The sequence below is a fragment of the Oxyura jamaicensis genome, chromosome 7 (assembly GCF_011077185.1).
Source record: "Oxyura jamaicensis isolate SHBP4307 breed ruddy duck chromosome 7, BPBGC_Ojam_1.0, whole genome shotgun sequence".
In the NCBI taxonomy this organism is placed as follows: domain Eukaryota; kingdom Metazoa; phylum Chordata; class Aves; order Anseriformes; family Anatidae; genus Oxyura; species Oxyura jamaicensis.
The window spans coordinates 39,340,585-39,360,219 of record NC_048899.1 but is presented as its reverse complement, the minus strand read 5'-3'; the positions used below and the strand labels follow the sequence as shown (position 1 = coordinate 39,360,219).

General features: G+C 38.0%; 1 protein-coding gene across 4 annotated transcripts in view; it reads right to left on the bottom strand.

The window, feature by feature from the left end:
• Positions 1–2,135: 2,135 nt before the first annotated feature.
• Positions 2,136–19,635, bottom strand: part of PKP4 (plakophilin 4) — a 74,612-nt gene continuing 57,112 nt past the window's right edge. For all 4 annotated transcript variants that reach the window (XM_035331835.1, XM_035331836.1, XM_035331834.1 and 1 more), the window contains 11 exons: positions 15,865–16,048; positions 14,301–14,418; positions 13,623–13,814; positions 13,307–13,480; positions 12,247–12,397; positions 9,936–10,131; positions 7,672–7,756; positions 7,458–7,575; positions 4,617–4,748; positions 3,727–3,800; positions 2,136–3,137 (listed from right to left, as the gene is read on the bottom strand). In XM_035331835.1, the coding sequence (XP_035187726.1) occupies positions 2,889–3,137; positions 3,727–3,800; positions 4,617–4,748; positions 7,458–7,575; positions 7,672–7,756; positions 9,936–10,131; positions 12,247–12,397; positions 13,307–13,480; positions 13,623–13,814; positions 14,301–14,418; positions 15,865–16,048 (1,673 nt within the window). In that variant the 3' untranslated portion in view covers positions 2,136–2,888. The remainder of the gene's footprint in view (positions 3,138–3,726; positions 3,801–4,616; positions 4,749–7,457; positions 7,576–7,671; positions 7,757–9,935; positions 10,132–12,246; positions 12,398–13,306; positions 13,481–13,622; positions 13,815–14,300; positions 14,419–15,864; positions 16,049–19,635) is intronic.

Sequence of the window (19,635 nt, the reverse complement as noted above, 5' to 3'; positions counted from 1 at the left end):
TGCTTAATGACTAAACTTAACGTGTCCTACATAAAAAGATAAATCTCAGTAAGAATCTCAAAAGATTTGTTTTCATTCTCTTGATGTTTTAAAGCTTTCATGAGCTCTAGTAACGTTGTGTTTCACATTAGGTCATTAACCTAAGCTCTAGCAAACTCAGTTTCTTTATCATCTTCCCTCCTGAAGGTTAATGACAGAATGCACAAAGGTGTTGATGAGACAGGCAGACTTAACTACATAGTCTTCAGTCAAAAGAGGCCTATTTTAATGAATGATTTTTTTTTAATGTAATGTGGTAGCACATGATAAAAACAGATGTAAAAATGTTTAACCCGTATGATTAAAGCAGTACAGCTCTGGACCTAGGGTAACAATCCAGGAAGAATAATATAAAAGAGGAACTCATGTTAATTTGCACTAAGCTGCTTTGGATGACCATAAATCAAAGCCCAGCTGTGAGCTTTCTTTTTTTTTTTTTTTTTTTAAAAAAAAACACTTCCAAATCAGCATTACACTATCTTAAGACATTGACTTTTCGAAAGTTAAACAATCTTTTATCTTCCTCATTGGCTTATCAATATGAATGCAAAAATTGTGAATACAGTGGATTATAAAAAGATTTGCTTTATATTTATGCTCTTGACACTTAGAAATAGGCCCAAATCCAGTCTGCACTGTGAAAATGAACAACAAGATTAAATTGTGCCCTATTTTTCTCCACTTTCACACATTGTCTGAAACTGCATGTAAAGAGAAATTAACCAACATAATTTTAATGAGTATAGCATCAAGATGCAATGTGCAAAAATATATAAATAAGTAAGACTAGTAAAAACAAAAGAAAGTGAATGTAAGTGAATGTAAACAGATGTGCTATAACATAGAAGATGGAGTGCTGTCCTAAGTCTTGTTGCTTTTGATCTTGATTAAACAGCCTCAGAAATCATTACTCCATACAGCTGTTTGCTATATTGCATTGATTACCTGCTTTTTTGAGATGTATTAGCAGATTCAAAGTAGAAAATACAGACTGTATTTTCTTTCTATGTATAGAACAGACTATGATCCTGTCAGTTTACTATTGTATTGTCTACAACTAATTTAAATCTTCCTGGGACAATGAAATACCAATTAAGTATACTTGGCTCACCTTTAGTAGGTAATAGGCATACCAGATAATCAACACTGATCTACATTAATCTGTGTAGCAAAGCTTGTACATGACTCTGAAGGTAGTTAAAACTTGATGCAAGATCAGTGTTTCTTGCAAGAATAATTTGGCCAAACTCAAGCTGAAGTAAATAGGAAACTATTTTCTATCTTAACAGGGGAAAAAAATAAAAGTCTTCTAGGAAAGAAAGGGCACAATCTGCACAGCACCAACCCTCAACAACACATCATGCTGTAATCATTGGGGAATGTCATAGCTGTGTACAAAGTTAAGGAGTAAACAGCCCAGTAAAAGTAACAAGTTGTATCTTAATTTCTTACCCGTTGTACAATCAGGAGGCAGGGGTAGCCCAACCAAGCATAGAAAAATTGCCTTGTTATCTAAACTTGGAGCAGTTCTGCTTACCTTTTATCATTTCACTGATGCAATCAGGATATTTGCAATATTGGAAACTGAAGAAAATTGCAATGATGGGGAACAATAATTATGAACAGCATGAAGTTAAGAGATTCTGCAGAATGAGGAAAGTACATGATGTAGTTACTTAAAATAATCAATGATTTGAATTATAAATAAATCCAAGGAGAATTTAGCCAACATGGAGACTACACTTTCTCTGAAAGCAAAAAAATACTTTTTTTTTTTGGGGGGGGGGGGGGGGGGAGGAAGGGGGAAGGAATAGAGAAGTGGTAGGAAGAAAACAGGATAAAGTTCTGGTTCTGAAATATCTTGATTACCTGCATCTAAAGTAAAAATACTAGTCTAGGGAATAAAGGGAGGGAAGTACATAGTTTCACACCTTGGTATGCCAGCCTGACAAATTTGGAATATATGGACTGTTGAATGGCCAAAGTGGTTTTGATATACTTAACCTGCTTAAAACATGTGATCAGACTTCACATTCATGGTATTTGTTTTTGAATACCACACAGAGCAAATAATAATAAAAATAACAGGGAACAACTTTCCATGGATGAGACTTCCATATTTATTGTTCTTCCATGTGCATAGAAAATGGCAGTGAAGTTTTTTTTATGAAATAGGAAAGGAACTGGAGAGGTGTAGATATACTGAACTAGACTTTGTGCTTCAAAATTACACTATTCATTTTAAAAAGTTTTTTTTTTTAATTATTTTATAACATTTTCTTGGATTTTTTTTGTGCATGATGTTTCAAATTCCTTTTAAAATGACACACTGCATTACAAATGGATGGCACTTTGAACCAACATGGCATTTTCATATTTACACCAATGAAAGAAATTTACACAACATAATAGCATACAATCTTGACATTTAGTAATAGCAATAAAACAAGGGCATCCGTTTTATTTTTTCTGTACAAACTATCAGACCAAGACTTTTATTCACATAAAAAATCAGCTTTAATTTGCTCTGACCTACACACTTTCCAAATTCATTTTACTCAATTCTCAAACCTTTCATCACATCGCCCACACCCTCACCAGACTACAGGAACTACAAGTAATTATACCTAATATCTAAACAGAGCAAAAAATCCATCCCTTCCAGTTTTTCTTCCTGACAATTCCTCATTCAAAAAGAAAAACAAAAACAAAACAAAACCTCCAAAACCAAAACACTTCCTTGTTCCTTCTTTTATTTCACTTTCACATTTCATAACCAAAGCAACAAATGAGGCAATTCCATTTCTTCTCAAGCAAGATGAGAAATACACCATTTTCTTCCTTTGATGCTACACCCAGGAGTCAGGTGAACCTGGGTACTGTTCTGCTCTATAAGAAGATCGTCTGGTGGAATAAAAGTCTACATAATTTGTGGTTGATTTCAGTCCATATTGTGTTGTATATTCTGAAGCAGCAGGAAAGTGAACTCGATCATCAAAGTATGGGTCTTCATAGCTATGTGGGGACTGCAAATATAACCTGTATGCATCATAGTTTTTTCTGTTGGCATCTTCTTGACTGTAATACAATTGCTGATGCTGTTGACAAAGTGGAAGAAAAATAATTTTTAAAAATTTAATTAACAGAGAAAATACTTGTTTTCAAACATTTCATGCATTATACACAACCTTTCCTTAAAAAGTTTAGTGTAGCTCTACCAATGATGACAATAACAAAGGTTTCAAACCTCCATGAAATGTATCTAAGGTTTAAATGAATATAATGCAGGAAAAACTTGTCCACCTGCATGTCTCCTCCTGCATTCACTAGGAAGCTAGTAGCTCTCCAAAAGTAGTATTTTTAGAGCATCCACAAAAAATACAGTACCTGACCATAGCTACCAAAAATACCTGTCAAGTCAGAAAAGTGGTCTCAGATCCAACCATAACAAAATATGGTTAGTCACTAAAATACGTGACTATAAAAAGAAAACAAAATAGTAAACTGGCAGTAGCTTATGTACTTTTAAGTACAGTAATACCCAAGAACAAATTAAAAAATGTGTTGATACACTCTACCCAAAACACTCTGATATTACAAAATATACTCAAACTCTTTTAAGTTCCATTAAAACACCATAGGCTGTCCTTTTATCAGTATCATTTCAAAATAAAATTTCAGAGTCACCTGTAGCCGTCTATTTTGTTCTCTTGCTGGTGAGGTGTAGGAACTGATGTAAATTGGTGAAGGTTTGCTGGAACCTATGAGAAAATAGTTTAATGGCCTCAACTTCAACCATTATTCTTTTGTCTATTTAATCTTATATTATCTAGAAAAAAATATGTAGCACCCAAACAACCAAGTCTTCAGATTTTAGAGTCTACTAATAATATAATAATAAAATACAATTGAATTTTAACTCTAAGCAGTAGCTAAATTAAAGCTGAGGAATTTTTGTGCTGTTGTTTTTACTCATTAGACTAATTTTAATACAAAAAATGTCTCCCTACTTACTGTCATCTCTTATTTTGTGACTTGTATCAAATAGTAAGAAGGGAAAAGTAAAAACAGGGAAAATATGAAGTCTTGGTATAGTTTTATAATACAATAACATTATACACACACATATATAATGTATGGTTATAATAATATAACGTGCATAATAAAACAATTTTCTGTAATACATTTTTAAACTAAAATGAGATTTCCAAACATCTCATCTCCCAGTATATAAACTGGATCTCCTCTTATTCTGGTAACGTGTGCAATTTTAAAGAAAATAGCAGAGATGAAAAACCTCTTCTGTTCTTCATGCAGTGAATATAAGTGAATAAAAATGGAAAACAACATTAAGTATTAACAGACCTGCTAATGCAACTGTCCATATTATGGTTGTATAAACTCCTTATATAAGGAGAAGAATCATAGAATCATTAAGGTTGGAAAAGCCCTTCAAGATCATCTGGTCCAACTATCACACTACTACCAATGTCACCCACTAAACCATGTCCCTAAGCACCACGTACAACCTCTCCTTGAACACCCCAAGGGAAGAGTTCACCTAACAAATATCTTACCAGTATATATGTCTTTATGTGCAATGACGTCGCCTTGGTTATTATAATACTGCATAGAAGGTTGTGTTCTATCATATTCAGAGCGGGGTTCTCTAATTCCTAATAAAGCCGGTGATGAAGAAGTGCTGCCAACTGATGAAAAAATAAAAATTACCAGTATGTGCAATAAAAGCCTTTCTCAGACCTAACCTTCTCTCTTCTCTCCTCATCCCTTCCTTCCCCAAGGATTAGCAAATGAAGTGAGTAAACTTGTGTGTAAAGGACAAAACTACTTACACAGCTTTTCCTGTATGGAGGACACCAATTATGAAAGCTATCAACAACATACCATTAAATTATCATTTAAACTCTGTATTACAGCGAGTCATTACTCCATAATGCTTACAACTAAAATAAGAAACTTTACCCATTTCATTTTGCATATGACATTGTGAGAATTTTCTTTAGCACAGCTACTCAAATACAAATGTAGTTGTTCATTTGTTTGCTAAAGTTTATGATTTTATGTAAGTTGTACTTAAATAAAATCTCCAAGTCCACCATATCACCTGAGACAGGAACAGAAAACTTTACAGTATGCCTGGCTGAAGTGATCCACACACAGACTTGTATTATTGTTCTTACATTAGCATGCAGAAGTGAATCTTGGCCGTTCAGTCAGCTCCAGTTGGCTGACAACCATTGTAAGATAAAAAAAACGGATTACTTTGTGGTATTACAGTGAACAGTTGAATCTCTTCTTCAGCTGTAAACAGTTTGTTCTGCTAAGTCTTTTCTCTTTCACAGACAACTGTTTTGCCGACTTACGGACTTAAAAACAAATTCTAGAAATTTTGCTTCAAAATATTAATATCTTCTTCCACTAGCCGTGTCCATTAGATCATATCTCACAGTTTTGTGCTATTATGGATAGTTTAATTACTGGTATTTTTCCTAGTGTACTCATAGCTTTAAAGGTTGATTTTTGAGGCATTATTAAAATTCTGAAACTGTTCAATATAATGTGTGTATTAATAATAGTACGTGTACAATCAAGTGACTGTAACAAAGAACAATGGCTACAGACCAAGTGTAAGTTCTACCACCCATCTACTGTGTACGCTGTAATCTGCAAGGCTGCTGACACAGTGCTCATTGTGTATATGTTTTATGCACCTAACTTCTACCATAATAATTTAAGCCTGTTCATACTCTGGAACAGAAAAACAGACACTTCCTATTAGGATTTAAAAAACAAAACCAAAAAAAAAAACTAAGTTCTCTTTGAAATGTAACAGCCTCTGAATATTATGTTAGAACGTCCCCTCGTATTTCCTATGTGTAGTTCACAGAACTGGAGCAACAAAGTCATTCTGTTAGCATATCTTAGGGGTAGAAAACTCTGAGATGAGGATTTGGAATACCCTTTTACACTTAGGCTGAGGGAACAGTCTAGATTTTACCACAGCAGTATTCGCTTCATTGTCATTGCTTATTTTGAGAAGATATTTCTGGCTCTGTCTGTAGATACATAGCTTAAACAGTCCTCCAAGTTCAAGATGTTATTTTGATGACAGTACGTGCAACTTGGTGATTAGGTGTAAAGGTAAAAACTGCCTTTGGTATCACATTGTTCAAGAATGACAAAGGGGTATTTGTTTGGGACAATTTCTTGGAATCCCAAAGGACTGTGAGAAAACTGAATGAGGAACACAATAAGATCAGAATTACAAAATACCCTGCAACTGTTAACTGTAGTCTGCTGTTGTATGATATTAGACAAAGAAATCAGTCCTGCATATTGGTGGTTGAGGGGAACTATGCGCATGAAAGACGTCTTCTTTCCCTAAGTCACTATAGGTGTACTGCTTATAGCAAAATAAATTCCTGTCTATTTTTCATTCACCCATGTTATGAAGGAGCATGTGAGGACTTCCTTTTATAAAAAGGAGTAATTAAACAACTGTATTATTGGAGCTGGTCTGTTATTTTAGCAGTCATGGTAAATACATATTTCTTAGTATTAAGGGAGATCTATTCACACAAAAATAGAAAGGTAAATTGGATAAAATAAAATGCTAAATGAAGAGTATAAAAAACCTACTTGAAGCCTTGTATATCAGCCCTGTCCAACATCTAAATCCTACTCCTGGAAATGTTAAAGGAACAAAGGGGAGATTACTGCAATAAATGAGAAGTCAGAAAAGAAAGATTTTTTTTTTATTTGTCTTGCTCGTCCTAATGGAACATTACAAGGAACGAAAATAGGTTCCATGCTGATGTATTTTCTTTACGTGCTTTTAAGTGCACATGTTCTGTGAGGCTACATCTACCCTGCCATGTTATGCAGCACAAAAGGAGTGGCTTTGTAGAGGGCACAGGTGGCAAAATCCAGATGTCTACACTGTACACTCTTGAGGATTTTACTTAGGACTAAATCTAATCTTGTCCCATGGACTAGATGTCTGTCATCAGACAATACATCGTTGCTCTGGAAGCATACCATCTAATTTAGTTTCTTCCAAAAGGAATACAATTCACACATTCTGAGACTGTTTGCACTTTGAATGGCATTAAGGAGTAAATGGGGAGATTGGCTGCAAAGTGCTTCTTATCCAAACTAAAATGCTGTTGTAGAGACACCTCGCAGACTCTGTGGAATATGGAACCTGACAATAATATCAGCTAAGGTAACATTCAGAGAACACGAAATACTTGTGGAGTGTTGTTTATATGTTTAAATACAGAGGAGACACAGCATGGCCTCCATGTTTTAGACAGGATGACAAACTGAAAGGCTATTTGAGTTTGAAAATGAGACACAAACCCCTTTGGCAAATCATTTTTCATGTCTTGCCTGACCTGACTGTATGACAGGTGACATCTGCTGATTTGTTGTTGATAAGGAAGGATGTGATTTGAATCTCTCTCGCTCTAGTGTTGATACTGGTGTAATAAAATGACTCTGATTCCATCCATCCTGTGGAGTGGTAAAAAGAAGAGAACAAAATAAATTGCTTTGCATTAACAGTTTTTGTAGAACTGTTTTCCAGTGGAGGCTACTTTTGTAATCTACCTTTTTATAAATGCTACGGAGATCTCGGTATTGCCATAACGTATTCAGTACCTGGGCAGCTGCCTTGACAACTTTCAGTGAAGATCTAAGGAAATAAGGAATATTACATTAGTAGAAAGCATAAACTCCACTTCAACAGAATGACATTTGTGAGCTAGGGAACAGCCTAAACCTTGCAGCAGTGAAGCAAGAAAGGTCATCTCCCCAGGTCTCAGTAATGCATGCCTGCATTACAACAGCGTGAGCTGTGTCAGCAGTCCAAACAAACCGGCTGGTGCAGAGACAAATAAAGCATGACAATTATTAGAAATTTTTTCTTCAGGTCACCCACATGAGAAATACAGATTGTCATCGTCTACAAAAATAAAAAATCATTATAAGAAACATTGTTTAGTACATTCCATAAAAACTGAGACTGTGTACTTGAAGTCTTTATACAAGGTTTGTAACTGTAGGATAACAATGAATTAAAGGGAGCTAGTATTGAAAGTGTCCAGACAACGTCACACTGAGACTTGGTTTCTAGTTCTGTGTTGCACTACTGAAAACATTCATTGGTCAGGGAAACACCTCTCCATTCTCAAGAGCAAGGTTACAAAAATTGCTCTAGCTATTATTAAAAATAAAATCACATAATCTTTTTAAAGAGAAATGGTAGCAGTACTGAAATTAAATGCCACAGCATGACACCTATATTAGACATACGCCTTCTTCCATCAGTGTGAAGATTCATCCAAATACACTTTTTGAAAGAAAAGCCTGACTGAAAAATGCTGAAAAAACCTGCAGTTTATAGTGTCAGTCAATGAGTAGACACTTCTGTTTGAAAAATTTTCATAGAATCATTTAGTTTGGAAAAGACCCATAAGATCATCAAGTCCAACCGTCACCTAACACTACCAAGTCCACCACTAAACATCCACACCTTTCATAAATACCTCCAGGAAATGGCAACTCCACCACTTCCCTGGGCAGCCTGTCCCAGTGCCTAACCATCCCTTCTGTGAAGAAATTCTTTCTGACATCTAATCTAAACCTCCCCTCGTACAACCTGAGGCTGTTTTCCCCGTGTTTTAAATTTGTTCAGCATACCCTGTTCCCCCACAGATGTAAGTGCCACTTTACACGTCATCTCCACAACAACAGTCATATAAAGGACCACTGCATTCACAGCTGCAGTTGAATCTGTGCTTTGAAAACATAAAGCATCATAAATCGTGGATACTGAAAATATAGTCCACACTCTCTTTTTGAGGCAGATTTTGTTAAAAATGCGGTACATTTGATTCACACAGACCAACTTCTCCATAGCTGGAGATCCTTTCCTACTCCTTACCATCTGATCGAACACTGGGAATAGTACACAGGGCTGAACACATAATCAGTTTTCTGCTATCCATAAAAAGGGGATGTGAGATATTCTAGTTTACACCAGAGTCCTGCTAATCTGAGTTCCATCGGATATGCCAAGGAATTCAAAACAGAGATGCTGATCAGAGCCAGATGGGGGTCCCCTGAGGCTGCACTAATTGTGCTGTTGCTGATGGTGCACAACTCAGGAGCCATTCGTGCTCCTGTTCCTTGATCCTCAGCTATCCAGTTCTGAAAGTTTTTAGTACCATTACATAAACACAATGTCTGATAAAGCCCTGTGCTGAGCTCAGCTAACAAAACCCCTAGCACACCAGGCTCCATGACACAGCTATACCTGAATCAGTCTGCAGAGAGCCAGATCTGATCAATCAACGCTTGCCTTGCAATCCTATTCTAGAAAATCCCACTGGCTAGGGAAACTGCTTGGTAGGGCAAGCTTTCCTCACAACCTACCAACTGGCCATGCTACATATAACTAGGAGTTACTGTAATGCATCCTGACAAAGGCATCAAAATATTCTGACTATGAAAGGCTCCAAATATTCCATTAATGATGTAGATATTTAAAAGAAGAAAAGTTTTTAATACCATTCTACCTGAATAGTACTGATTAACGTGATTACTGTCTGCAACTTTAAAGTCTCCAAAAGCTTTAAAGAATAGACTGTAAAAGAACGGCAGGTACCATGCCAACTGCCTCTCCTGTCACAATGTGCTTCAGACTCTGATAGCTACTCAGATCAGGACTGCAAAAACGGATCTCTCCCCCTTTTTTTTTGTGAGTTAAAAAAGACAAAACAAACAAACAAACCCAAACAATTTCCTGCATTCTTGATCATTTGAAATGGAACAGAGAAAGCATTTAGGTATGAAGTGTGTTGCCTACTTGCCTGTCACCTCTTCCTTTTGTTATGTTCACCAGTTTTTCTATTCCTCCAGTATCAGCAAGGGCTTTGGCATTTTCCATGTTTTTACTAGTGACCTCATGCAAAGCACAGCAGATTGCTGCTACAGTCTCGTCAGACAATATGCTTGGACCATTGCCTCCTGGAAGTCGATTCACCAGATCTCGCATAGCATATTTACCTATAAAAACCCATCAGTAGAATCAAGAAAATACATTTAGGTACTTAAGAGTTGAAATTCTAGTATTTGTTAATAAATTGCATCTGAAAGCAATAAAATGGAACAGGATCAAAAACAGAGAAAAGTTCCAAGAATTTGCACTTTACATAGTCAAGTGAGACTAAAGATCAATTTTTGAAATTTTTTCCCCTTCTGGCTTAATAAGATGAGAAGCAAGCTGCATTTTTATTAAAACAGGAGCGTTTGGAAACGGTGATTATTTGGAGAAAGCAGAATCAATGAAAGAAAACATTACACTATTTTGTATGATTCAAGGAGTGGTGTTTATGCCTAAGCCTCATTTATGGGAGGGTTAACAAAATCCTTACAGCAATTGGAAGCTTTTCTTTCAGACATTCTGTTCACCTTATTTGTTACCTCCAAGAGATCAGATCTCAGCTCTTTCAATTTCAATTACTGACTGATGCACAGGAATAATAACACTGCAAACAAAGGAAATTAACTAAAGCTAAGGTAAATACTTTTCTTATTTAGGCTATGCTGTTAATTAAGTGATTATTAATTCAATAAATGATTTTATTGAAGATATGTATTTGTACATAACGGTGTTCAATGGCTAAGCTTTACTCAAAGCCATTAGCTATCTATTTGCATAACATGCCTAAGGCAAAAAAATCCCCAAAGAAATTAACAAATTCTGCAAACAAAAGCAATTCCATTTCAAACATATTGGAATACTAGCACCAACTATGTTGTATACAGTAGTATTCTGTCACCGCCAATCTTTTGGCAAGCTCACAAACACACATTTGCATATACCAATTTATATTGTTACTTCTTGCAGTACCCACTTTTTTAAGTAACATTTTTTTCCCAGAGTTTAGACCACGTAAACCCATTAGTCCTGCACTTACCAATGGTGATAAAGTTGCAAAAAATAGGGGACCAGCGTGGGGTAACTTATGATTCATGTCTCAAAATATTTTACATGTGGAAAGCCATTAATTATTTGATAAGTAAAGCTTTGACAGGGAGAGAAAACAAGTGAAGGAGAAAACAGGTGGCTCCTGAACTGAAAAGTTCTGCCAGAAGGGGAAGAAAGTCCTGAAAAAAGTATATCACCTGAGTATTACCTCTATATGGCCAATGCAACAAGAGATCCGATTTTTTTTCACCATTTTTTTTTTTAATAGATATAATACCTACTCTGCAAGAAAACATTTCCTGAACATCCCAGATGGCAAAGCTCCAGAAATGTATAAATGCAGCTGAAAAAGTCTTACTATCTTTTTGAGAGTAACTCTCTCTTGTCTGTATAAATAGCTCTTATGTACTTACCCTGGTAGCCTAAAACATAGAAAATTCTTCTGTAACAAAAATCAAACATCTTTATACCTTGACACGTGTTAGTAGGGTTAACTTAGGGTATAGCAGTCTGAAGCTGAGAGTGAGGCATGTTCAACACTTGCCACAATAGAAAGATTCCTGACCAAGGTTTGCCTTTTTTTTTTTTTTCTTAAATGCTAGATGAGAAAGGCATCGATGAGTGCTTAAAGTATTAAATATTAAAGCTGACAAATAGGTAATTAAGTTTTTCTAGGAAGCACCCTTGCTGATTACTTAATTTGGCATAGACACATATACTGCTCTGTATCTGTGATTTGGTAGAAATACTTCACTAGGAAAGGAATTTTTCTCCCTCTCTCCCTATCCAATACTGTTAAATGAAGTATTTACTGATGTAACGACAGCAGGGCTGTCCTATTCTCTTAGAATATGTAAGGGACCTTGAAGCCCTCTGAGAAAGTTACTATTTAGATCCAAGGAAGTACAATTGTGTTTCCAGTCATACTTTGTACTGCCAGTTTTCTGTCCAGTTCAGTTTGGCTGAGGTGACTTCAATCTGTCGTAAAGAGATCGCCATGCAAGATGTCTAAAGACGAACTGAAATGACAATGCTACTCTGAAAAGCTACTGTTGTCAAAAAGATTTATTCCTGTGAGACAAGTAACACGATGTAGTATGCTATTTCTATTGGTAGAACCTCATCCTAATTTTCAATAAAGGTCTGTCGTATTGGTAACTGTGCTTTATTCAGCACAGTTCTGTACTTACCAATAAGTTCCTTATTACGAACATCTAATGCCATGTTCCTTAAGGCAGTTGCCACAGATGAAACAACTCTATCATTATCCATTCTCAGCAGTTCCACAAGGATTGGCAGACCTTTTTCTTTTCTGACAGCAGCTCGAATGTATGCTGCAAACTGTAATCAAACTCCAGTTACTCCCATATCTAGTAGAACATTCTAATTGAAATGATCTCTTATTAAATTGTAATTCTTAAGTACTTTTGGGAAAATCTTCCAATGAAAAACAATGGAAAGATATGTTAAGTGCATATCTTTTTACTATTAAAAAGTGTTGATTCTCTGCTATTTTTTCACTCATTCCTGGTGGGGAGCAATGTTTAAAGAAAGGGATCTAACAGACAAAGTAACTTAATGGATGACATTATTAAAGAGGGAACGGTATTTTTTTTTTTTTTTTAGGACCAACTTTAAAACAGGCATAAAATGGAAAAGCCTTAGCTGTTTATCTACAGCAAAGAAAGCAATTAACATTTTTTAAATCTCTGTGACAAATACAATATGTTACAACAGCACTACATGAGAACACTATTAATGTTTTGTATGTGAAGGTCATAAGCGAGAATGTATGGAAAAAAAAAACAGAAAAAAATTATTTATGCTCAGAACCAATTAATACAGAGTACCATAGTCCTGATCTTGTGAAGTGTTATTACTGTATAGTATACATATTTATTTGGCACTGGTCTTATTTTGACAGTACTTTCCTACCAGAACTCACAGCAGTAAGATTTTTTTTGGCTCTGACAAGAACCAGAATAAAGATTCTTCTGTTTATTTAAAATAAGTGGTACCAATTTCAAGGCCAGTTTCCAGATTGCTCTTCCTGCCTACCATCTTTGACGTTGCTTTTCACTATGGAAATTACACCTCCATAGCACACAAGCACTAATGACACACACTAGACAGAAACACTGATATGCATGTACTAGGAAATTACCTCGTTCTCCCTAAACCCATTCAATACCTTATTGAAACAGAACACTGAAAATTTAACTATAGGAAGAAGAGTAGGAATTCAGATACCTTCCAATTGCCTGCAGAAAGATTCTGGAGAGATCCTGCAGAGCCCTCAAGAGTAGCTGGATTGGAGCTTTCTGCTAGAAGTGTTAGGTATGGTTTTACCACAGATGGGTGCCATAGCATTTCTACCCCTTTAGGAGACTTGGAAAATCCTGGTATAGGGCCAACTCCATCCCACTGAGAAGTGAACAGAAATTTGTAAGTACAAGAACCCTCTATATTTTCATTCAACTTGTGGTAGTTTCTCTTCAAGCTATGTACTTTCCCCCAGCATTAGCTAAGTAGGTGATATATTTGTAATACAAATAAAAGGGCATACTTGATCCTCCTGTGAAGTTTTTTTTTTCTTCTTCTTTTTTTTCCCCCAGCAACTTGGCTCTGAATCTTTGCTAGGTGATTCTTTTCCTAACAAGTCATCCAATTCATTGATACCTAGCAGACGTGCCTGAGGTACCTCCAGTTCCAAACGGTAAGAAAGGTTTCTCAGGGTACACACACAGTTTTCCACTGTCTGAAACCAAACCATAAAGATGTTAAGTAACCTGTTGCTTTCTGATATAGTGATAAAGCAAACTAAATTAAGTACAGGTGAAAAGGCATTTGAAACACAAGCACCAAATTCTAATTCTGGAACTTGGGCATTGCTACATCTGCTTCTTTGGGAAAACTGCAATCTATCTCCTGATATTCTCAAAAATGAAAACTGTAACAGTCATCTCTACAATGGTGGCTTATTTTAACTATCCTGAAAATAAAAAGCACAAGAGCTTATTATTAAAGAATGAATATGTCAACACTGACAAAAACGAGAAGTACAGAACAAATTAAACCGCATTATACAACAAAATTTGATTGTGCATCATTAAATTAGGGTTGAGAGAGAAGACTAGCTGTATGAAACACATCACAGTGAGGAATTACAGTACTAAAACCTCAAAAGATCAACTCAGACATATGGTTCAGCACTAAAAATCACTTAGATGAAACGTGCACACACCTTGCTGTCATAGTCTGATGTGTTCACACATGTGTGGATCACATACAACAGTGAATCAACCAGCCCTTCGCATGACCTCATCTGTTTCCGGGCTTCTTCACCTGCAGAACTTAGATTCCTAAAGGGTTGAAATGACAAATGAACACAGTATATTCACAGATAGACATACATGCAATAATTTTACCAGATACTTTGCAGGAAGCTTGCATTGTTTTTTTGTTTGTATCAACATAAAATAATAATAATAAATGTTTGTTTGCTTTTTACTTCTCTAGTTGGTGCAGCAACCCACCCCACCTGAATGTTTATAAAAGATGAAAATGATTCAAACCTGTAATTTCAAGACAGAATTGACTCATTGACAAAACAAGCCATGAGTAGAAACCCTTCCTCACAGACTTTTCCATTCCAAGTCCTCTCTGTCATACTAACACAAACTTGTGACTTGTATGCTGTGGTATAGGTGGTTGAGCTTGTCTTTGTTAAAAATTCCCTTTGCTACTACTTCTTAAAATGGGAGCCATTCACTGATCTGCTGTTCCACGGTGAAGAGTCATTTAACATTTGTAATACTGATACATAGTCAGATGCATAAAGTAGAGCATAGGGAAGGAAAAGAATGCACTGTGCTTTAGAATAAGTAGCAAAATGGTATGTAGACAATTATTTGCCTGCAAAGCAACCACATTGCAAAAACTGAACTTTATGTGGTGATTAGATGCACACTGAAACTGGTACTACTGCTAAAAAAAAGTCACTGTGCCTGTCTGTAGAGGTGTGTATTCTCCAGACATTGTGCTGGTATTGTATTCCCTAGACATCATACCATCACTGTATGTTCAAAAGCAGTGTGAAACTTGTGGCCTTGAAAAATAACCCAACAAATAAAAAGTAGCTTATAAAAATATTCAGGAGTATAGAATGGTTACCAGCAAATAAAAACTATTTAAGTGCTTCTATTTAAACACAATGGCCTTAATGTGCTGTTTAATAGAAGACAGTTTGAAATGTAATATATTGAAACGATAAGCAAACCTACAAACAGAAACAGCTCATATACTACCCTTGGTCTTTGAATTCCCTTTTCAGATGTTTTAGTATCATACTTTGTTATTCTTATTGCTGTTTAAGAAATCCACAAAGGGATTAGTCAAACATTTATTTACTTGCACATATACATGTACTATTTTTAGATGTATACAGTATTAAAGAATCACCAGATTCATGCTGTTTTTCCTGAGTAAAATTTGTGAGGCGTACACACAATGCAAAAATTGCAGTAACGGGGAAAAAGTGCAATGATTATTTGCAATGTATACAGAAAACAGCCAAAAATTTGACTACTAGCCATTATAATTAACATCTTTCAGTGACTATCTTTGTACTTTTCATATTCTTCTAACAGAGAAAAATAAAAATATAACAGCTGCCTGAATGATAGAACTAAATGGAATTTATAGAATGCAACAGATATTTTAAATTTTAAGACAAAATAGAAAATGACCTGTTGGATAACACAATTGCTCCGTAAAAAGAGCAATACTCTTCTATAACATCTAATTACCTCAGGCATCCTGTAGTATTGCGTAGAACTAGGGAAGTCTGAAATTTAATTTTATGATCATCATCAAATGAAGAACTGTTCCATCCAGAATGTGGCACTATCACCGTGTTTGTTAGTGTTGACAAAGCATCTCTAATGATTGTCATCTTTACTGCATCACATGAAGACAAGTTCCAGAGAACCCCTTAAGAAAAGATTTCCATTGTTGTCAAGTTAGAAAGACTTGGTAAACATATATAAAGCAACATTAACAATTTAAAACACTTTGCTTTTAACAGGAGAAAGATTATTTGCCTATGTATTTAGTCTGCAATGCAATTTTAATGTTATTCTAACAGTAACAGTCAATAAGTGGTCAGCAAAGCTGCCGTTAAAAGATTCACTTCACAGACTGAAATAAAATTTCCTCATATTCGGGTTATTATGTATTCAGCAACCTTTATTCCGGTTGTCTGACAAGCGTGTAAACTCTTCAATGAAAGAGTTGGAATGTGAGATGCTAATCAGAATAACCCTAATAGACCAGCAGCTGGGTCTCCCACTATACTGAGAAGGAAAACATGCATATTAATGAGTAAATACTCTCATTTTTCTTAAGGAAAAATACCCAACAGAAACATACACTGATTGACAGGAGATGTTCCCTTCTTCCTTCCTTAGGTACAGCTCATTCTGGTACCTGACAGGAGAGAGTACATCCTCAATGCACTACAGAAATCTAGAGGAGTATTTCCTACAAGCACACAAACTCATTTCACTTGCAGAACACCTTACCATTTTCCTGAAACATATGTGCCTTGAGCTTATCTCTTTCTAATGCTAGTATATTTCTTAGTTATCTAAAGAGGAGTTCTATACTGACTATCTGCAATGGGAAGAGAAATTTGTCTTTCTGTAGTTGGCCAGGCAAAATGCCAAATCAGTACAAGTTTGTGTAAAAAAGGCATGAACATCTGATTTCCAAAAGGTGAGTCTTCAATAAGCCTTTAAGAATGAGGTTTGGGAGGGAGAAGAAACAGATTATCCTCATTTATAAGAAACTGGGAGATTGAAGTTAAAAAGGAATATAGGAGAGATTTGGCAATATTCTTAGAGTGTTTAAGACTGAAATCTTTTCATATTCCTATGCAGAAGTAACGACTAAGAGAAAGGTCATAGGTATACAAGAGCAAAAATCACAGAATCACAGAATTTTCTAGGTTGGAAGAGACCTCAAGATCATCAAGTCCAACCTCTGACCTAACACTAACAGTCCCCACTAAACCATATCCCTAAGCTCTACATCTAAACGTCTTTTAAAGACCTCCAGGGATGGTGACTCCACCACTTCCCTGGGCAGCCCGTTCCAGTGTCTAACAACCCTTTCGGTAAAGAAGTTCTTCCTAACATCCAAGCTAAAACTCCCCTGGCGCAACTTAAGCCCATTCCCCCTCGTCCTGTCACCAGGCACGTGGGAGAACAGACCAACCCCCACCTCGCTACAGCCTCCCTTGAGGTACCTGTAGAGAGTGATAAGGTCACCCCTGAGCCTCCTCTTCTCCAGGCTGAAGAAGCCCAGCTCCCTCAGCCGCTCCTCGTAAGACTTGTTCTCCAGGCCTCTCACCAGCTTCGTAGCCCTTCTTTGGACTCGCTCGAGCACCTCCATGTCCTTCTTGTAGCGAGGGGCCCAAAACTGAACACAGTACTCAAGGTGCGGCCTCACCAGAGCGGAATACAGGGGGACGATCACCTCCCTGGCCCTGCTGGCCACACTGTTTCTTATACAGGCCAGGATGCTGTTGGCCTTCTTGGCCACCTGAGCACACTGCTGGCTCATATTCAGCCGACTATCAACCATCACTCCCAGGTCCTTCTCTGCCTGGCAGCTCTCCAACCACTCATCTCCCAGCCTGTAGCTCTGCTTGGGGTTATTGCGCCCCAGGTGCAGGACCCGGCACTTGGCCTTGTTGAACTTCATGCAGTTGACCTCGGCCCATCGGTCCAGCCTCTCCAGATCCTCCTGCAGAGCCTTCCTACCCTCGAGCAGATCGACACACGTACTTAACTTGGTATCATCTGCAAACTTACTGAGGGTGCACTCAATGCCCTCATCCAGATCATCAATGAAGATATTGAAGAGGACCGGCCCCAGCACCGAGCCCTGGGGAACGCCACTAGTGACCGGCCTCCAACTGGATTTGACTCCATTTACCACGACTCTTTGGGCCCGGCTATCCAGCCAGTTTCTAACCCAACGAAGCGTGTGCCAGTCCAAGCCAAGAACAGCCAGTTTCTTGAGGAGAATGCTGTGGGAAACGGTGTCAAAAGCCTTGCTGAAGTCAAGGTAGACCACATCCACAGCCTTTCGCTCATCCACCCAGCGCGTCACTTTGTCATAGAAGGAGATCAGGTTCGTCAAGCAGGACCTGCCCTTCATAAACCCATGCTGACTGGGCTTGATCGCCTGCTTTCCCTGCAAGTGCTGCGTGATGACTCTCGAGATAATCTGCTCCATGAGCTTCCCTGGCACTGAGGTCAAACTGACAGGCCTGTAGTTTCCCGGGTCAGTCCTCCGGCCCTTCTTGTAGATGGGCGTCACATTCGCTAGCTGCCAGTCAGCTGGGACCTCCCCCGATAGCCAGGACTGTTGATAAATGATGGTAAGGGGCTTGTCCAGCACCTCTGCCAGTTCTTTCAGTACCCTTGGGTGGATCCCATCCAGCCCCATCGACTTGTGCACATCCAAGTGCCGTACCAGGTCACCAACCATTTCTTCATGGATAGTGAGGGCCACATCTCTCTCCCCATCCCCTTCCACCAGTTCAGGGTACTGGGTATCCAGAGAACAATCGGAATTGCCGTTAAAGACTGAGGCGAAGAAGGCATTAAGCACCTCCACCTTTTCCTCATCTCTTGTAACTAAGTTTCCCCCCGCATCCAGTAAAGGATGGAGATTCTCCTTAGTCCTCCTTTTCATGTTGATGTATTTATAAAAACATTTTTTGTTATCTTTAACAGCAGTAGCCAGATGAGCTTTGGCTTTTCTAATTTTGTCCCTGCACAGCCTCGCGATATCCTTATAGTCCTCCCTAGTGGCCTGCCCACTTTTCCAAAGATTATAAACCCTCTTTTTTCTTCTAAGATCAAGCCACAATTCTCTGTTCAGCCAGGCTGGTCTTCTTCCCCACCAGCTCGTCTTTGGGCACGTGGGGACAGACCGTTCCTGCGCCATTAAGATTTCCCTCTTGAAGGGGCGCCCAGCCTTCCTGGACTCCTCTGCCCTTCAGAACCGCCTCCCAAGGGACTCTACCAACCAGTGTCCTCAGCAGCACAAAGTCAGCCCTCCGAAAGTCCAATACAGTGGTTTTACTGGTCCCCTTCCTGGCCTTGCCAAGAATAGAGAACTCCACCATTTCATGGTCACTCTGCCCAAGACAGCTCCCGACAATCACATCCTCCACTAGTCCTTCTCTGTTTGTGAAGAGAAGGTCTAGCGGGGCGCCACCCCTGGTAGGCTCACTAACCAGCTGTGTCAGGAAGCTATCTTCCACGCTCTCCAGAAACCTCCTAGACTGCTTCCTCTGGGCTGTGTTGTGCTTCCAGGATATGTCAGGGAAGTTGAAGTCCCCCACAAGAACCAGCACTGACGATTTCGCAACTTCTGCCAGCTGCCTGTAGAACTCCTCATCCGTCTCCTCGTCCTGGTTCGGCGGTCTGTAACAGACCCCGACCAGGACGCTAGCCTTGTTGGCCCCGCCGATCCTAACCCAAAGGGACTCGACTTTGTCATGC